At 34.1% G+C, this 19764-nt stretch overlaps 1 protein-coding gene across 1 annotated transcript; it reads left to right on the top strand.

Annotated features, from left to right (window-relative positions):
- Positions 1-6065: 6065 nt before the first annotated feature.
- On the top strand, positions 6066-19702 carry LOC123555517 (ADP-ribosyl cyclase/cyclic ADP-ribose hydrolase-like). Its single transcript, XM_053547909.1, has 9 exons — positions 6066-6210; positions 9310-9418; positions 9933-10059; positions 10336-10423; positions 11127-11260; positions 12173-12246; positions 17425-17517; positions 17890-17979; positions 19238-19702. The coding sequence occupies exons 1-9, from the start codon at positions 6072-6074 to the stop codon at positions 19329-19331; spliced, it is 948 nt and encodes a 315-aa protein (XP_053403884.1). The 5' UTR covers positions 6066-6071; the 3' UTR covers positions 19332-19702.
- The last annotated feature ends 62 nt before the right edge of the window (positions 19703-19764 follow it).

The following is a 19764-nucleotide window of genomic DNA, read 5'->3' as shown; positions in this document are numbered from 1 at the left end:
TATAAACTCATATATAGCGCAGAGTATAAGCTCATATATAGCGCAGAGTATAAACTCATATATAGCGCAGAGTATAAGCTCATATATAGCGCAGGGTATAAGCTCATATATAGCGCAGGGTATAAGCTCATATATAGTGCAGGGTATAAGCTCATATATAGCGCAGAGTATAAGCTCATATATAGCAAAGTCTATTAATTCATAGATAGCACAGTCTATAAGGTAACATATTGTATATACTCATATGTAGCGCATTATATTAGCTTATAAATAGCGCAGAGTATAAGCTCACATATAGCATAGTCCATTAATTCATAGAAAGCAAAGTCTATTAGCTTGTATATAGCACAGAGTGTATGCTCATATATAGCGCAGTATATGAGCTCATATATAGCACAGTCTATGAGCTTGAATATAGCGCAGAGTATACGCTCATATATAGCACAGTCTATTAGCTTATATACAGCGCAGAGCATAAGCTCATATATAGCACATTCTATAAGCTTATATACAACGCAGAGCATAAGCTCATAGATAGCACAGTCTATAAGCTTATATATAGCGCAGAGTATAAGCTCATATATAGCACAGTCTTTTAGCTTATATATAGCGCAGAGTGTAAGCTTATATATATAACACATAGTATAAGATATAACGCAGAGTATAAGCTAATATATAGCAAAGTTTATAAGCTCATATATAGCACAGGCTATTAGCTTATATACAGCGCAGTCTATTACCTCATACATAGATCGGCCTATCAGTCTATTACCTTTTATATAGCACTGTGCATTAGCTCACATATACATCAGCCTATCACCTTTTATATAGATCAGTCTTTTAGCTTGTATATAGATCAGTATATAATTACCTTATGTATAGATCCGACTATTTGCTCACATATAAATCAGCCTATTATCTTACATATAGATCGGAATCTTAGCTCTAATATAGATCAGCCTATTATTTTACATATAGATCGGAATCTTAGCTCTAATACAGACCAGCCTATTATCTTACATAAAGATCGGAATCTTAGCTCTAATACAGACCAGCCTATTATCTTACATATAGATCGGAATCTTAGCTCTAATACAGACCAGCCTATTATCTTACATAAAGATCGGAATCTTAGCTCTAATACAGACCAGCCTATTATCTTACATATAGATCGGAATCTTAGCTCTAATACAGATCAGCCTATTATCTTACATATAGATCGGAATCTTAGCTCTAATACAGACCAGCCTATTATCTTACATATAGATCGGAATCTTAGCTCTAATACAGACCAGCCTATTATCTTACATATAGATCGGAATCTTAGCTCTAATACAGACCAGCCTATTATCTTACATATAGATCGGAATCTTAGCTCTAATACAGACCAGCCTATTATCTTACATATAGATCGGAATCTTAACTCTAATACAGACCAGCCTATTATCTTACATATAGATCGGAATCTTAGCTCTAATACAGACCAGCCTATTATCTTACATATAGATCGGAATCTTAGCTCTAATACAGACCAGCCTATTATCTTACATATAGATCGGAATCTTAGCTCTAATATAGATCAGCCTATTATCTTACATATAGATCGGAATCTTAGCTCTAATACAGACCAGCCTATTATCTTACATAAAGATCGGAATCTTAACTCTAATACAGACCAGCCTATTATCTTACATATAGATCGGAATCTTAGCTCTAATACAGACCAGCCTATTATCTTACATATAGATCGGAATCTTAGCTCTAATACAGACCAGCCTATTATCTTACATATAGATCGGAATCTTAGCTCTAATACAGACCAGCCTATTATCTTACATATAGATCGGAATCTTAGCTCTAATATAGACCAGCCTATTATCTTACATATAGATCGGAATCTTAGCTCTAATATAGATCAGCCTATTATCTTACATATAGATCAGAATCTTAGCTCTAATATAGATCAGCCTATTATCTTACATATAGATCGGAATCTTAGCTCTAATACAGACCAGCCTATTATCTTACATATAGATCGGAATCTTAACTCTAATACAGACCAGCCTATTATCTTACATATAGATCGGAATCTTAACTCTAATACAGACCAGCCTATTATCTTACATATAGATCGGAATCTTAGCTCTAATACAGACCAGCCTATTATCTTACATATAGATCGGAATCTTAGCTCTAATACAGACCAGCCTATTATCTTACATATAGATCGGAATCTTAGCTCTAATACAGACCAGCCTATTATCTTACATATAGATCGGAATCTTAGCTCTAATACAGACCAGCCTATTATCTTACATATAGATCAGTATTTTAGCTCTAATACAGAACAGCCTATTATCTTGTATATAGATCAGTATTTTAGCTCACAAATAGACCAGTCTATTACCTTATATATAGATCAGTCTATTAGCTCATATATCAAGCTCCAACTCTTATCGGTACAGTAGATTGTTTGACAAAATTGAGCATATATAGGACAGCCTATTAGTTTATATATAGATCAGGTTATTAGCTTAGTATGAGGAGTACGATGTGTCGAGGATACTATTCTGCAGGTGACAATTTTACCGCAGAGACTTTGACCTGCACATCTGACTGATGTTGAGAAGTGCTATTTGCTTGTGGAGAACATTCAGATCTGCTGAACCGTGTGACAGGCCGCTGTTACTGAACTAAAATGCTGTTCAAAACTGGACTTTAGCAACATCACAGGAGCAATAAAGGAGCAGAAAGTGATGCTATGCACTAATATAACAGTAAAGAACTTAAACGTGCTGCATTGCTCCTTTAAAGCATAAAAGAACAATTGTAATGTCGCATGATATTATATGTTGTAATAACCGTAAGCATTATGTTTGTTTGTATGTATGTCTGTAGGTAGGTAGGTAGGTAGGTAAGTAGGTAGGTAGGTATGTATCATTGTATGTATGTATGAATGTATCTGTCTTTCTGTCCGTCTGTCTGTCTGTCCGTACGTACATATGTATGTGTTTGTGTGTATACATATAAAAAAATAATGTTACTTCTGATGTTTGTTTTATTACCGACATGACAATTTTTGAAAATCATGATTTTTTTTAAAGATAATGTGTATTGAAATTATTGTTGTTACGGGAAGAGGGGTGCAGTGTATTAGGAAAAAAATACAGGAAGTGTTTCTTTCTCTGCTTATCTAATATTAGACATATTTTATGAATATACAAGAAAGATCTTTTTATTGAAATTATTTATTTGAAAACAATTTATATGAGCGTTTAAGATGATTATATTTTATTAAAACTGACACTGATCAAAACAGGTAACCAAATATCATATGATATAAAGTGACAATTTATAGATTGATTTCAGAAAGTATAGACAAGAGGCTAGACCAAGTAGTTAATCCAGTCACAAATACAAAGGATATTTTTATAAAATGAGATAAGAGAAAAGTACGTAGATGTTAGACATTGGAACTAATTTCATTAACTATCAAACACTCTGAACTATATTTGAATGAACGAACAGTTATTTGAGAGAGAGTTTTAAGTATTGTTACATGCTTATTGTGTTGTACATGTGATTTCGTAAAAATAGCAACCCCAAAACCGAATCTTTAACTTTGATTTGTATGAGGACATGTAATGTCAGAAAATAAAGGGGTTATGTAATTTATTTACTACATGATGTAATTTCTACCACGTAATGTAATTAGTATTAGTTTTTCTTACCACGTTTTCGAAGGTATAATGGATCTACATAAAAGACATGCATAACATCCTGTTTCTAACAAAATTTAGAACAGGACATATGTTTGTTTCTTTTATGACCTTTTCAGGTAAGACATATTTCTTTATAATATCTGCAATTCATCAAAGATTAGGTTTTGGGTGAAAATTCTGTTTTCATTTTTCTAAAAAAAATATATTGTATTTGGATGAAATCAAATAAGTAACTTTAAAGGTTATAGAAACATTCATTTTAACTTTTAGCTAAAGAAAAAGATCATAAGAAATTAGCATTTAGATTCAATGATGATTAAGAATTAAAAGTTGTATAATAATGATTTATTGTGACGAAATAATATGGAATTTTGAACTTGATATCTATTCGTTTCTTTAATGGTTTGTTTCAGAATTAAAACAACGAAAACAGTGTCTTTTTATTCTTCTTTTCAAGCTCACTTTCCCCCGTTAGATATTAGTTACAATTTTACGACCTTATCAAGGCCGCAATCGGGAGAGCTTATTTCAAGCTTTCAAAACTGTCGTAATACCACCAAAACTTAACGTGAACCATATCCATATTCCACTAAGATTTTACATGAACCATATCCGTATCTCAATCATTTCCATACACAACCAAAACCATATATCAGTCAGATAGCTCTAAAATCAGCTACATGTATATGCATACAGCGACCATATAATTTAAAAAAACTTAACCCGCGCATTTTCCAAAATGCGACCTGGGCATACAAAAAACAATATGTGACCTGAGGGTAAAACTAAAAAGCTATTACCCGCATATAGAAATTATGCGACCTGGGCACATAACCCGGAAGTTATCACCCGCGCATGCCAAAAGAATACAAGCACGACCTGGACATATAACCGACTATTACCCGCGTACTGCACAATATGCGACCTGGGCACATAACTGAAAAAGCTATCAACCGCGCATTTCAAAGTTATAAATATATAGGCAACATTCCTTAATATGGTGCGACCTGGGCACATAACCCGAAAGTTATTACCCGCGTATATAAAAAAAATACAAGTACGACCTGGGCATATAACCATATACCCCCGCACTGTACAATATGCGACCTACATAACTGCAAAAGCTATCACCCGCGCGATGAACAAATATACATACAAATTTAACAAAATGCGATCTGGGCATATAACCCAAAAGATTATTACCCACGCCAATTCAATTATGCGAATAGTTCACTATATAAAATGCAAACACTGATCTACTTAATGTTACATTTTTAATACGGACAGTGAGGAATGTAAGTTATAAGAGATACTATCGAAAGCAAGAAAACATAACCCGAGAATATTAAAATGTAGTTATCCAGGGAGACAACTTTGCATCTTTTGCGGAGCATTTGAAAATTCAGGATAAGCTGAAAAGAGTTATCACCCTTTAAATAACTTTTGATTATTGACACATAAAACATTAAAATGAAGTAAAAAAATGAATTAATCTAGTGCGAAGTAAATAAAAATAATAATATAAAGCACGTGTAGCAAGTTTTAAATGAACAAATTTAATGAGATACTCCATTAATAAATTCAGCTCGGACATCTGAACTACATGTATATATTATGTTTAACAAGACCACTCTCATGTGAATATATGCTCCTCTCTATATATAATATTCGGATATTATCATAAGAGCTATGTGTAGATCTAGATATGCTTTGAACTTTCAATGTTAAAAATTTTATTTACTGTTTGTATATTTCATGTACGGCGAGAACATGTGTATAGTTTAATTAAAATAAAACATTCTCTTCTTCTTCTTCTTCTTCTTCTTCTTCTTCTACTCTTGGTCCTATTCTGAATCAAAACTATATACTGTACTTTATAACTAATACTATTACCTTAATACATATGGTTTTGGTCCTCTTTTACTCCTACATTGCATTTTCAAATTAGAATCATCATTGTATGAAAAGGTTATCAAGCTATTTCTACATTGTAGATAAATGAGCCACGCGATGAGAAAACCAACATAGTGCGTTTGCGACCAGCATGGATCCAGACCAGCCTGCGCATCCGCGCAGTCTGGTCAGGATCCATGCTTTTCGCTGTCAAAGCCTACCGGTATTGCAATTAGAGAAACCGTTAGCGAACAGCATGGCCTGGATCCATGCTGGTCGCAAATGCACTATGTTGGTTTCTCATGGCACGGCTCAAATTGATTCGAACGTGCAGAACTAACTTAAGTTTAAAAAGTACACTGTAAAAACAGTACATTATAAAAATGAAATTTCCTTATCGTGCAAAGTAATCTATACATGACAAAGACATGTGCATTCGCACGACTTTCGATTAAAATGAAGATTAAAACAAATTCAAGTGCTATCGTTGGTGGGACAACTACTCTTAAGAAAATGTTTATTTTTTGCAGTATTTTGCTGTTAGCATTTGTACAGACATCGACAGGATTTATTCTAGAACCATATACTGACCACGGTGAGTATTTTGTCCTGTATTACTATTATTGGATCTATTTATAAGTCATTCCTACTTTCTCTCTAAGAACAGTAGCTTCATTAGTTATACAAAATCTGTAGCGGCATACTTGAATATAACATAAGCCTGTTTATGTACATTTTATATTGGTGCTAGTAGTCAATCTTAAATGAAAGCAATCTACAGAAGAATCAACGTTAGCTGGAACTAGAAAACAAAATTTTCTTAACCCAACCATTCAGCAACTTGAGCAGGGAAAGGCAACTTATTGTGAAATATAGCAGGGTACACTTGATTCGAACATTTTGGGCACGGCCAAGCTTACATGTAGCGAGTCGTAATATTTCACTTCCCTATTGTGCAGCATCAGAGCGGCCACTCTATAAATTGTTTGAATCTTCTGTGCTTTTAATTAATCACTAAATCAGGACTCTCATGCAAGAATACAGAGAGCTATCAAAACGAAATTTGTTCCCCATCCATTAAAAATAACACGCCAAAATCATCAATTTTGCATTTTTTGGACAGCCTCCAATGATCTCGTTGCAGGAACAATGTCCAATTTATTTGCATTTATCAATTTAATAGGCCCTACAGCACTACAGGATATTAATGGAATGTCGGCCTTACCATCTCATTTTATCACAAAATAGCAAAAATGTACTCTAGTGTCAATCAACAAACATGGAACTCTTCAATGATTTGAATTTCCCTCGCCGAAGATGACATATCGATTCATTAAAAGCTAGCAGCAGTTAGTTTTACAACTGACATCAGAATTTTACATGTATCGCCTGTTTAAATTTTCTAAAGAATTAACAATCATTATCTCTCACTAATTCACAGACATCCAAAATCACGAAGTTCTTATTATCACAAATATTGGCGGGGATGGGTGTGTGTGTGTGGGGGGGGGGGGGGGGGGGGTCAAAATTCGAAGTGTACCCTGCTATCTTAAGTAATATGCTACACGTGTGCAGATACCTTTTGACCCTATTTCAAGCATCCCTTCTACAATCGGAATATTGCAGCTTTACCAAATCAGTCGTTCTTACGGAGACGTGTAAAATTCTTCTCCTGATGGGGAATGAGGGTTACAAACGTTTCATCTGTGCATCAGAGTCGGTCAGAAAAAAATATGTTATGATCAGCATTGTGTACGTTAAGAACACTTTTTCGAATTGTGCATGTACTATATCTTTTCCATGCCCACGTTTCTGTCTGCGTTTGTCTTCAGTATAGTCTATATAATAGCAATGCAGAGAGAGAAAAATATCTTCTCTTTTTATCTGATTGTCGGACATTTGCGCCAAAAAATGACAAATTTTCAGCTTAACCTTCTTATTATGTTAATGCTAAAATTGGTTTAAGATGCCACCAAATGACAGTTGGTCCATCTTTAAAGCAACTACTTAATTAGACACAGAAAAACTCATTTTCCTTTTTGAAAACATAACTACAAGAATTGTTTTGGGAGGCCAAAAATGAAACAAACATAAACTAATCCTATTCTGTAAAATGACTAATCTTCTGACTCCCCATTATCTCTCCTCCTTGGTTTCAGATGCCGTTGGCCAAACATCTGTATACAATCTAAGAAATGCAAACAATATCAGAAACTTCCAGTGTGATACACAACTATATGCTAACTCTTTCCTACAATTAATCATAACCGAATGGAATCAGTTACCACTAGATCTGCGAAACTACCCCACACAAGCCATCTTTAAAAGGAGGCTCTTTTCTGGAGGACATAAAGCCCCCGACCACTACTATGTTGGAGACCGCAAATACCAGAACACATTGTAGTTCTCTAAATAAAGACCTCTTTTCCAAGAACATCGTTAATAGCCCACTATGCACATGTGGCGAAGTTGAAAATATATACCACTATTTCTTCAACTGCACTATTTACACAAGAGAGCGCACGGAATTATTCAACAGCGTCCGACTAATTTCCAACATAACACTACATACTTTGCTATATGATAATTCATCAATCACAAACACACAATTTTTTCTATCTTACTACACGTACAAAAATACATACAGCAAACAAACAGATTTGAAACATAACACGACTCCAAATTATCAAATTTCTTAATTCAAACCCTGTATGGGTATGACATAAGTCCGTCAAACATAACCGAGTGCTCTAAAGTGGCCACTACAACCTGTCTTTTCTTGCTTCTTGCTTTTTTGTCCTTTCTTTCCTGTACGATCTCATAGATATGTTTTGTCTTTAATTTTGCATTAAAGACAAACTGAATACACGTATATTTATTTTCCATCATTTTATATCTAACCGGTTTACATACAATACTGTTTATTGTGAAGCTAACATGTTACCGAAACAAAATCCTTCATGCTGTAATTATATAGCGTTTCATATAGTAAATATATATGAATAAAATGTATTGTTTAAACCAAAAAATGAGCATACTGATTCTCTCCTTTCATGGTTCTCAGTGTCCGCTCCTTCAGAATCATGATCATGGTGTCAATTCAATGTATCTGTATTACTGCCCGTGCTAGCTCTTGCACATAGAACAGATTTGCTATCGTGTTATGTTGAATTCTATGCTTCTAAACGACATTTTTAGATTACGTTTTCTAAATTATGTAGTTTAGAAAATAATGATGAAGCTACAAAATTTTACAGTGCAATGTGATTTCAACTCTAACAAGGGCTATTCAATAACACAACCAGCATCGTAATGACACTCGGCAACTTCCGTACCAGCATCGTAATGACACTCGGCAATTTCCGTACCAGCCTCCGTGGCCGAGTGGTTAAGGTCGCTGACTTCAAATCACTTGCCCCTCATCGATGTGGGTTCGAGCCTCACTCGGGGCGTTTAATTCTTCATGTGAGGAAGCCATCCAGCAGGCTTACGGAAGGTCGGTGGTTCTACCCAGGTGCCCGCTCGTGATGAAATAATGAACGGAGGGGTACCTGGGGTCTTCCTCCATCATCAAAGCTGGAAAGCCGCCATATGACCTATCATGTGTCGGTTCGACGTTAAATCAAAAAAAAAAATGATTTTTGGACAATGTTTATTTTTATAACTATATTTCATTTTGAACATGGCAAAACAGACAATTGTAACAGAAAACACGTGACAGTCGCAGAACTGAGAGACATTTTCCTTGGTCGTTGTGTTGACTTCCAGACGAATTTACATTCGGAGCGTCTCTGTACAGATGGGTAAGTTTAGCATTTACCCTGCTAATTTCTAAAATGGACTGGCCCATCATTCAATTTTGGCAATACCATTTATTATTCAAATGGGTGTGCACTGAAAATTTACTGGCTGAATAGCGGACAGTGCAGACCATGATCAGCCTGCACGGATGTCTAGGCTGATCTTGGTCTGCACTGGTCGCAAAGGCAAGATCAGTTGCCACCAGCAGGCTAAAGGTTAAAGGTTAAAGGTTAAAGTTTCAAAGGAGATATTCACCATAGTTGACAAAATAAAGTATCGTTGTTTTAAGACTTGTATCTGTGATAAACATATTTTTGAAATTTTCTTCATTTATTTCACTTAAAAAGAAGTAATATCATTTTTCGTTGATTTCATCTTGTTTATATGGAGACAGTTTTGTATAGTAAATATTGTAATGAATTTGGACGAATGTTAATTTCTAAATGAAATAAATACAACATATATACATGTATGCATCTCTTTTAATCCTTATACAAAAGATTAATTTATTTCTAGTTTAAAGAACTGTACAGACTTGTGGCTGAAGTTTTCCATGGCGTTCCGTGACAGGCCACCATGCAACGTGACTGCCGATCTATATACAGACTTCATAAAAACCGCAAATCACGCTATAGCAGGGAAGGTAGGGCATGGCGATGTAGAGAATACCTCTCTGCACCTGATACATTGACCTAAATATTTTAAAAAATTATTCCTTGAAAATGTATAATGACACGTGTCCCTCAAGTCTTATTCCCAGAAACCGCAGTATAAATCTAGGTAGATTATGTTTTGCAGATGAATGCTTTATCCTTGTACAGACATGAACGTATGAGCAACTGACTCTCATTTTGGAACAAACGAAAAAAGTATCAACGTTGAATGCCACTAATACTCATATTGAACCATCCGATTTCAGCAACTGTTCTACTCCGGTGCCTATGAATTAGCTCAGCAGTATAGTTCTATAGGAAACCGTTACACTACCGTTGAAAAAACATTAATTGGTAAGTTTTATGAAATTTATGTATCTATTGCTTGCATATACCAGTGTATAAATCTGTTAAGGGAGGTATGGGTCTTTACCCTCTCGTGGTAGGTTGTGTTATCATTTTAAAGCTAAGCCGCTCATATTTGTCGGTTCATTTCTGTCAGAAGCATTTGTAACGCTATTGAAATCGGACATAAAACAGGAGAAATATTTATTTGAACACAATTTGCTTTACTATTTTAAAACAGCTATCTGTTTCGAACATTTGAAATTTTGATTTGTCGACTTGAAGGTAGGTCTCTTTAAAGTAGTGTAACAGTCAACTTGATCCAGATTTCACTGGACGGACAGACGGACGAAAAATGGTCACAATTCCTGATTTAAATTAACCCAGGTTCATTATTATATCAAATTGAAACCACTAAAAGAAAAACCAGTACAGAGTGCACAAATACTTTATTTTACTTATAATGTTATACTGCATTTTATAAATGATAACTATCTGTAATAAACTCAAAATCTGAATTATAAATTTAGTGAGAGGAAAGGATAAAGGAAAAATGACCAGCCTGGCGACAACAGGTAAACGTTACCTTGAGCGTCTGTAGACCTGGCAAAAGTACATCTGTATTCAGTATATATATACGGCCATAGGACACAGCAGGTAGCTAATTATTTCTGACACATGCTTCGGTAATGATACACCTGTCTATTTTCAGGGTATTTAATTGATAGGTTGGGTTTCTGTGGAGGAACCGCAGGCAACAGTCCTTCTGTGTCTTGTGAAAGTTGGGATCCAGTTACATGTCCATATACCGCAAGTGGAAGCTTCTGGCAAATAGTATCAGAAAACGTAAGAAATACTCCTTCTTTTGGACCGTTTTTAAAACTGACAAAGCCATTAAATTAAGATACAAAATGTAGTTACATTTGATATCATCATAATATTTAGTAGCTACATCATATTCGCGTTCTGAAAAAACGTTTCCAAATTCCGTATTGCCGAGCTTGACAAAAGGGTCTACGAAGATGTTTTAAAACAGTTTTGTGACTCTGCTATACGTCCGTGGTGTTTCATATACCGTTGTATAGACTAGCCACTAGACTGATAATAAATATTTCTACATTTTCAATTTCATAGAGACAAAAGCCAGTCTATTTTAGAGACTTTCACAGGGTATATATGATATTGGACATAGGATATAGACTGGCTCAGTTCACTACATTTAATCATAAAAATGTAAAAAAAAAATTATACCATAGTCTAGGAGCTAGTCTAACCGTTGTAAAAATTATTCAAATAAAAAATGTCGTTTGTCTGTATGGAACTTCAAATTTGAAAAAATGGTTTGAAAAGTTCTCAAAAATGTCGTATCAGAAAACAGTTAAACAATATTCCGAAAACAGACCTAACCATTGGAGCGGATACGAAAGTGTCATATATTACTAACACAAATGCAAGTATCATCACTGTCCAAAATATTCAGAGAATACATTTAATAATAATTAATTAAATGAATGAAAACTAAGTTTTTGTAAATCTTCTCAGAAATCAATCCGCGCAGTCTGGTCAGGATCCATGCTCTGCGCTTTCAGAGTCTATTGCAATTAGAGAAACTGTTAGCGAACAGCATGGATCCTGACCAAACTGCACGAATACGCAGGCTGGTCTGGATTCATGCCGGTTGCAAAGCCACTTTGTTGGTTTTCTCATGGCGCGGCTCAATTTGTAATGACATTGTCTGTCACAAACTTTCTTGTCCAGTTTGCAGGAAACGCTGCCGGTGACGTTTACGCTCTCCTGAATGCAACCAGAAATCCCATTTTCAAAAGTAACTCGTAAGTACGACTCAACAAAAGAAATCTAAGTCAGCAGAAAAACGAATAGACGCTGTAACAAATATTTCGTTTACTTTTCTGGCTTCTCAATCACAGGTTAAAATCAACTTCATTATTAGAATTACAATATATAGAGAAACTATGAATGGAACTAATGGCTTATAGTTTTACCTTCCGTTTTATACCGGGCCATTTTTGTTAAAGCATATACATGGTCACAGTTATATTTAACTAACAATTGGCTTGCCGTTCTATAGTGAAAACAATCGCCCAGGGTCTACGTGAGTTAAGTAATAAAAATGATTGCTGTCCATAAATGAAAATGTGTGTAATGGTGTGAGACTAGACTGGCTCCCGTCCCTATGTTTGTTCTTATTTACATATATCAGTTTTCTTCATTAAGAGGGAAGTAACTCCAGAGGGTTGTTTCTACATTGACATTTTTTATTGCCCCTGGCTCCAAACATAGGGACTGGTGAAAGTTGGCTACCAGTGTCTCACAAATTTGTGAGACAAATTCCCATTAATTTCTTTCAGTGACAACCGGCTGCTATTACTGTGACGTGTTACCTAAGGGTTTCATGTGCTAACCATCATTTAATGAGCCGCAGTTAATTTATCGATTTATGGCCTGCCCTCAGCTTGTATTGGCTTATCAGACAACAGGAATGTGCTTTTACATATTTTTTGTTGTGATCTTATAATCAAGAATTTGGTAATTTTAAACTTCATTTTTAACGGTGAAATGGCTGAAAGTTTTAAAATATGAACAAATAAGACAAGAGCATGTTGTAAAAGAATGTTTAAAAGAACATTATGTTTTATTCTCTTGACCGACTGGCAGTGGCAAAAGCTGCTCCATTTGCATTTGTTTGTTCTCCATTATAGCAGCACACAATGTACCATTATTGATGAGACACCTCTTGCATTGGCCAAAGTATGGCCCGTTTTGGGCTTAGAAAGTCCTGGTTAAAGTTTTGTGTGCAAGTTCCCATCTCCAAAACTAATGATTGTATGTATTGAATTGAAACTTCACATGTTTCTTCAGGATAATAAAATTAAGTGATAGCATCAAGTTCCATAACTCTAACATGCATTTTGGCTGAATTATGCCCCACTTCAGACTTAGAAAATCCTGGTTAAAATAAATTTTGCATGCAAGTTCCCATCTCCAAAAACGAATGCAGATGCAAGATCGAAACTCTATAGATATTTTAAAAATTTTAATATAGGGTAATATTCCTGCTTCTAGCAAAACAATTTGAATAGTCGAGCATTGGCTGTCTTAGGGACAGCTCTCGTTAAGGTATTAGATGCCTAAATAGTAATGTTTACAAAATGGCATTTGCTTGGTGTATTCTTAAAGGGGACCGTGTTTCTCACTGCTTTGCAATTTTTAAACAATTTTTACCGTGCCGTTTTTTTGGGTTTTTTTTTTTTTTTTTTATAAATTTTGTATAACTTATGGTATCTCCTCAAGTTCAAGTAGAGACAAATTTCAAAGTGATGGCCACTATCCAAAACGTTTGCAGAGAATTCATTTTACCATTAATTTTAATAAAAGAAACACCAAACTATTGGTAAACAATTGTAAAATACCAAATAAAAATGTCAATATCATTTTTTCTAGGGTGCCTCAAGTAAACAGATTTAATGAGACAGAATTCTAACTTCAACACTGAAAAAATAAGGTCGAATCCTGTGTTTCTGTTTTGCATTTTGCTTACTTCATTCAAAAATATCCTTGGGGCAGACGTAAAACCTACCTAAATTTCTTCCACGATATGTAATCTAGAGAGTGAAAGCAAAATAGAGAACTTTTACCGCACGTAACGCATATTTTTAAAGATGTGTAACTCTGCCCCTTCTGTTTAAGTAGTAAATTCACTATGAACAGATTGAAATCGCTTATCAAATTAATTTTTTCTCTCCATTTTTGTACAATAAATCAATTATAAGTCTTGAAAGAAGTAAAAACTTACTAGAAAAAAAGGAAAATAAGGGGGAAAAATTCGGTCCCAGTCTGGCTTGAACCCACAACCCCTGAGAATTGCAGTAAAAGTAGGTCTATGGTAGAAATTGAATACTCTTCAAAAAGGAGGTACTCTGTTATGCTTCTAATACCTTATAACACCCAAACACACAGACCAAAAAAATATGATTAACAGTATTTATAATTTAAACGCTTTATAATACACACAGTTCATCACAGAACTGATTTAAAGCTTTGTGTAAAATTTCATTAACCTTAGAACTTTAAACTATGAACTACAGCGTCTGTCATGTTGTCATTGGAAATAAAAGTGAAAATAATCTACTGACTTGGTGTCATCTAGAACTGGCCTAATAAAAAAAATCATTTAAAATACAAACTTTTCTCCAGTGAAAAAATATTATTACCCAACAGTCGGTCAGTTATGTACCAGCACAAGTCTGTTTTTCATGAAACAAGCGCTTTCTTTTCTGTTTTCTTTCATTTCTCCACATAAAAATACATTTTTCGACGCCGCCCTGAAGCGGCGTCGAGTATATGGGATACACTTTTATTTCGGACCCTGTAAAGATGGTAATGAATAGTTTCGGAGTGATAAACTGAACACAGTGAATAGTTTGTAAAAGGATCAAAGATATTGCACAATACATTTTAGTGAATAAACAAAAAATGGCAAAAGAAAACATAAAAAATGTATGTAATGCAACTTATTATGTGATTTAAAACAATGCTATCTGTCTTTCCTCTCCTTATTTGTAGAGCAGAACATATTTTTTTATATACAATTTCGTCAAAAATGTTGATCCGATTTATTGATAAGGGAGGTTACTCTGTAAGTCAAGTTTTCTATTTCTATTCTTAGCATGACCTACTTACCTATCTCATTTTCTATAAATAGAACACACCGCAGATATACCTTACTGTAAAGCGTGAATCGCCTGGACAAGGGAGCGTTCGTGTATTTTACAACTTCGAAGAGAATATTAAAAAAAAAAAAAAATATGGAAAATTACAATTGCCTGCATAAAAATTCCTTGGAAAAAACGTATTTACAAAGTAAATAAAGGAATCAATAAGCATAGATATGTTGAAATGAACGAAGGAAGTGCCGCTGTTAACTTATTTTTAACCTTTTTGTCTTATTTTCTTTGTTGATAGGTACAGTGATGTAATTTCAGAATGCGCACACTTTTGCAAATTCCTATTTCTATTTTTTTTTTTTTTTTTTTTTTTTTTTTTTTTTTTTTTTTTTTTTTTTTTGCTTATGTGTCATATAGATCTACTCATTGTTTACAGATATACACTGTCAACTAAGGTGTGCAATAGAGCACTTGGCTGAATTTGTCAGTGACAAGTTAATACTTCTTTAAATGTGGTTAGATCGAAATATTAAAAGCCATGGGACCATAACTTATCAAAGCATCAGTGACTTTAAAATAGAATTCCTTGTTGAATTTATATGTTCATTGATCTTATATGACTAGTCAGTTACTCTGGTTTTATTATATCTTGTTACTTGCTTTTTTTTTCTTTTTCTTTTTTAGTTTAATAGATAGTTTTTGTATTTGTCCATTCCTGACAAAAAAAATAAAATAAAAAAAAAACAAAAAACATTTTCATTGAAATATTTTCTACACTTTGGCAGTGGGTTATTATGCTTTCTAAATTTCTTGTAATGTTAGATTTGAACTAGACACTGACATACTCCTAGTAACCTTACAGTTCAACGAAGACTACAAAGTTTATCGTTCGTCCGAAAAAAAAATGAATTCTATGAATTCAAAAGTATATAAGAAAGATTCATGCTTTGTGAATAGGGGCAATACAGAGATTATTTATGTTATATCATTCTTTTCTTGGACAAAATTTTTGATTGTTTTTGTCAAGGGAAACAGTAAATTGCTGGGTATAATCTGCATTCTGAAATCTATAATGTAGGTGACTAAGGTCCATAAAACTTCAACAGTAAATAGAAAACACTCATTACATTACATGAAACCACAGCTTTGAAATAATTTCAACATTTCCTCATTTCCCAACAAACTGCATTTCTGTGAAACTTCATACACACGCTCCTGCATATAAGAACTTTTCACAGGAGATGACCTTAGTTAGTGAAATAATTACTTTAATTTTGTATGTAAAGGGACCACCTACTCGCAATGTTAATGTCATTGCAGATAGAGGATTTGTATTGCATGGTAAAACTTTTCTATCATGTTTATTCTTCATGTTTTAAACAGTTTATAACATATATTGTTTTATGTGCTAATGTTGATAACTTGTAGCCAGTCAGACTAATAAAGTAATGATTAGGTGATTTCTCATATTGCAATAAATGTACTTCAGACACAACACTTGGCGGCGTCTTTGATGCTTGCATCAATGAATTGCCTTGTAACTTCTTATGTACAGGTTAATTTTACCATAACAGTAAACACTTTCTGCAGCTGGTGTTTCAATATTTAACATTTAATAAAATCTAAAAATTCATAAAAAAAGATCTTGAGTTTATGTCACCTCCAAATAATTATCCACATACAATATTTCACACTTACATTTACTAGTAAACTGTTGAATCATGGATGGTCTCAAGATCATACTCTTCTAGAAAATAACAACAACTGATATTTTCTCAAATGACCCTTATCAAATTGGTAAGGAGAACTTGTCATTACATTGGATAGTTAATTACTTTACAATTGATAGGGTTCTCAGTAGTTAACAGTTCACAGGGTTAATCTAGGGTTACATTGGCCAACTTTCACCAGGCTGTATGGTTCAGCCATCAGATAAAATTGTGCTATTTTAGAGGCTTAAAATTTTCTAACAAAATGTTTCCTGTATTTATATAAAAAATAACCATGCAGCCAGGGAGCCAGGCTAGTGTGAGACCAGTATTATCCGGCATCTGGTTGGTTGTTTTTAACATTTGAAATGCTGCATTCTGAGATACGTTTTTGTAACTTTTTCTTCTGGTTAATTGGAAACTTTGAAGGCATCATTTAGATAATTGTTTTGAAGATTAATTGAAAGAAAATATTTGTTGGATACCATGCATATATTTTTACGATTGTAATGGAAAAAGGAAAGCATGCGGTTGAAATATATTTATACAAGAAAGGGGGAAGGAATAAAAGTCTTTATGGAGAAATCAAATGTATGAAATATACAGTTTTATACAGGTACTTTGCAAAATTCGAGCTTCCGAATCTACGAAGTGGTATGGTGACGAACCTGACAGCCATTCTGATCAACGACTCTCCTACAACCAAACGGTAAAACAATGCATTACAGGCTCTGTAGGGTTGTTTTGTCTGTAATAAATCAGAAATGATCACAGACATTTGTGAAAGAGCAATAGAGCTGGTCTACCTCTAACACATTCATCATGTCAAATCAAACAGTTGAAAATGAATTTAGTCCGTTTATTTCTGCATTTGATAATGCTATGAAATCACAGTTTGGTCTTGAAACGCAGTAGGTTCGAACGAACAATGTCTACATAGTATTACACCATTGCTTTTCCCCCTTTTCACTTTATCTACTATCTTTTTATAACTTTATCTTGATAAATTTTATTTTCTTAGGATCATTTACTTTTCATACCAGTTACCTTACCTTGACGGATATTTCTCTTTTCTTTACAGAGATCCGTGCAATACCGATGATTCTCTGAAATCCCTCAAAAATATTGTAAAGGCGAAAAATATAGAATTCGTCTGCAGAGAAAACCCCGGGTTAGTTTTATATTACTTTCCTCTGATTTGTGATGTAAATGAAACATAAGTTCAGTCTCAGATTGCAAAGATGCAATTTGTCAAATCTTAAACTGTGCTTGGAATCAACCAGTCATATGTTTACGTTTTGAAACTGGTCAAAATTCAGTTTTGTATTAAAAAACAATGACATGACTTTGATGTGCGTGTGTTGTTGTTTTTGTTTTTCTCATTATGAAACGGCAGTTTTAAGTCCTTTTACAACAGCTTACGTCCAATAAGATGCCTGGAGATCCATTCGAAATTACAATATTAAGCCAGACAATTGCTTATAATATTATATTAAGTGCTCATTTTGGATTTTTCAAACTAATACCTTTACTTCAAAATGTGCACGCAGTTCAGATTTAAATACTAGAGTTTTTATTTGATAATCATTCATATATTTGATGTGCATCATGAGAAAACCAACATATTGGCTTTGCGACCAGCATGGATCAAGACCAGCCTGCGCATCTGCGCAGTCTGGTAAGGATCCCTGCTGTTCGCTTTTAAAGCCTACTGCAGTTAGAGAAACCGTTAGTGAACAGCATGGATCCTGACCAGACTGCGCGAATGCGCAGGCTGGTCTGGATCCATGATGGTCACAAAGTCACTATGTTGGTTTTCTCATGGGGTGGCTTATTTTATGTGTTCAGTTTGAAGACGGCTTTTACATTCAATACGAAATGTATGATTTGTCCCTGATGTCTAGACCTATTCTTATTACAAATTCTCAATGCTCAACTTAGCAATTTTTATTCACTACTATGCGTCATCCTTAAGATCAAGTTTATTGTAATACTTGACTTTTTGTTGACAAATATTTATATTATATATGTATCACAAAAGAACTGTATAGTTTACGTGTCTGTCTGTCTTAATTCATTTTGAAGAATAATCCAAATTGACATCAACTGAAGACAGAAGTAGAGTCATTTATCTTCTAAGCTAGATTTTTTCTTTCACAAATACAACAAAATTGATGTATGTAATATCATGAACTGTATCTACAACAACAAGTGTGACTGTAACCTTCTTTTCATTCTTTATTTCTTATATACTCAGATTACAAAAATACATCCACAAAGACTGCCTTTGCACATTCATCTGTGGCCATCACAAATGAAAGAAAACCGTAACCTGTTTTCTATGCTTTGATCTCGCACTGGTTCCTTTTGCATAGTTAGAACTTCGTCCTATGAGCTGAAAATTTAAACTGTTTACACTTTTGTTTCAGTGACTTGGTGTACCTCTTTTGTGTGGACAATGCAAGTACAGATCTGTGTAAGAATGTAACCATATACCAATCTGGAAATATAGTTATACCATGAGGTTCTATTTTTTTTACTTTATTTCTACTTTAAGCTCGGGAATCAAATTTGAACTGAAAATGAATTGACTTGTATTTTTGTTTTCACTTTTAAACCTTCTTTCAAGTTGATCTGTTTGGTTTTGTTTTGCTGTGTCTTTGTAGACCATAATTTTCACTGCCAGTACAGCGGCTATGATTTTGTAATTTGTTTCATAAAGTGTTCTCCCATATGTTAGAGTTGTTACAAAATTATATCTTAGTATCCTATTAAAAGGACATGAAGCGAAGAAATTAGTCATGCTCCGCCATATATAATTTATCCCGTTTCATTTTATTTCTTTAGCATTTGTGTCGGCTTGACAGAGGGCTGTAGAGTATCTGATATCTTCTGTCTTTGATATCGTTTGTCTGATAGAGTATTGAAAGCCCGTAATGACATTATTTTTTCACTG

The sequence above is a fragment of the Mercenaria mercenaria genome, chromosome 7, assembly GCF_021730395.1.
Source record: "Mercenaria mercenaria strain notata chromosome 7, MADL_Memer_1, whole genome shotgun sequence".
NCBI lineage: Eukaryota > Metazoa > Mollusca > Bivalvia > Venerida > Veneridae > Mercenaria > Mercenaria mercenaria.
This window is presented reverse-complemented; position numbering and strand designations above follow the sequence as displayed.

What these genes read in the sequence shown, in the direction of transcription:
- LOC123555517 (XM_053547909.1), top strand. Translation starts at nt 6,072, where the DNA reads ATGAAGATTAAAACAAATTCAAGTGCTATCGTTGGTGGGACAACTACT. An exon ending in CGTTGAAAAAACATTAATTG is followed by an intron (nt 10,424 to 11,126) that starts GTAAGTTTTATG and finishes GTCTATTTTCAG; the next exon opens with GGTATTTAATTGATAGGTTG. An exon ending in CCCATTTTCAAAAGTAACTC is followed by an intron (nt 12,247 to 17,424) that starts GTAAGTACGACT and finishes AGTTTTATACAG; the next exon opens with GTACTTTGCAAAATTCGAGC.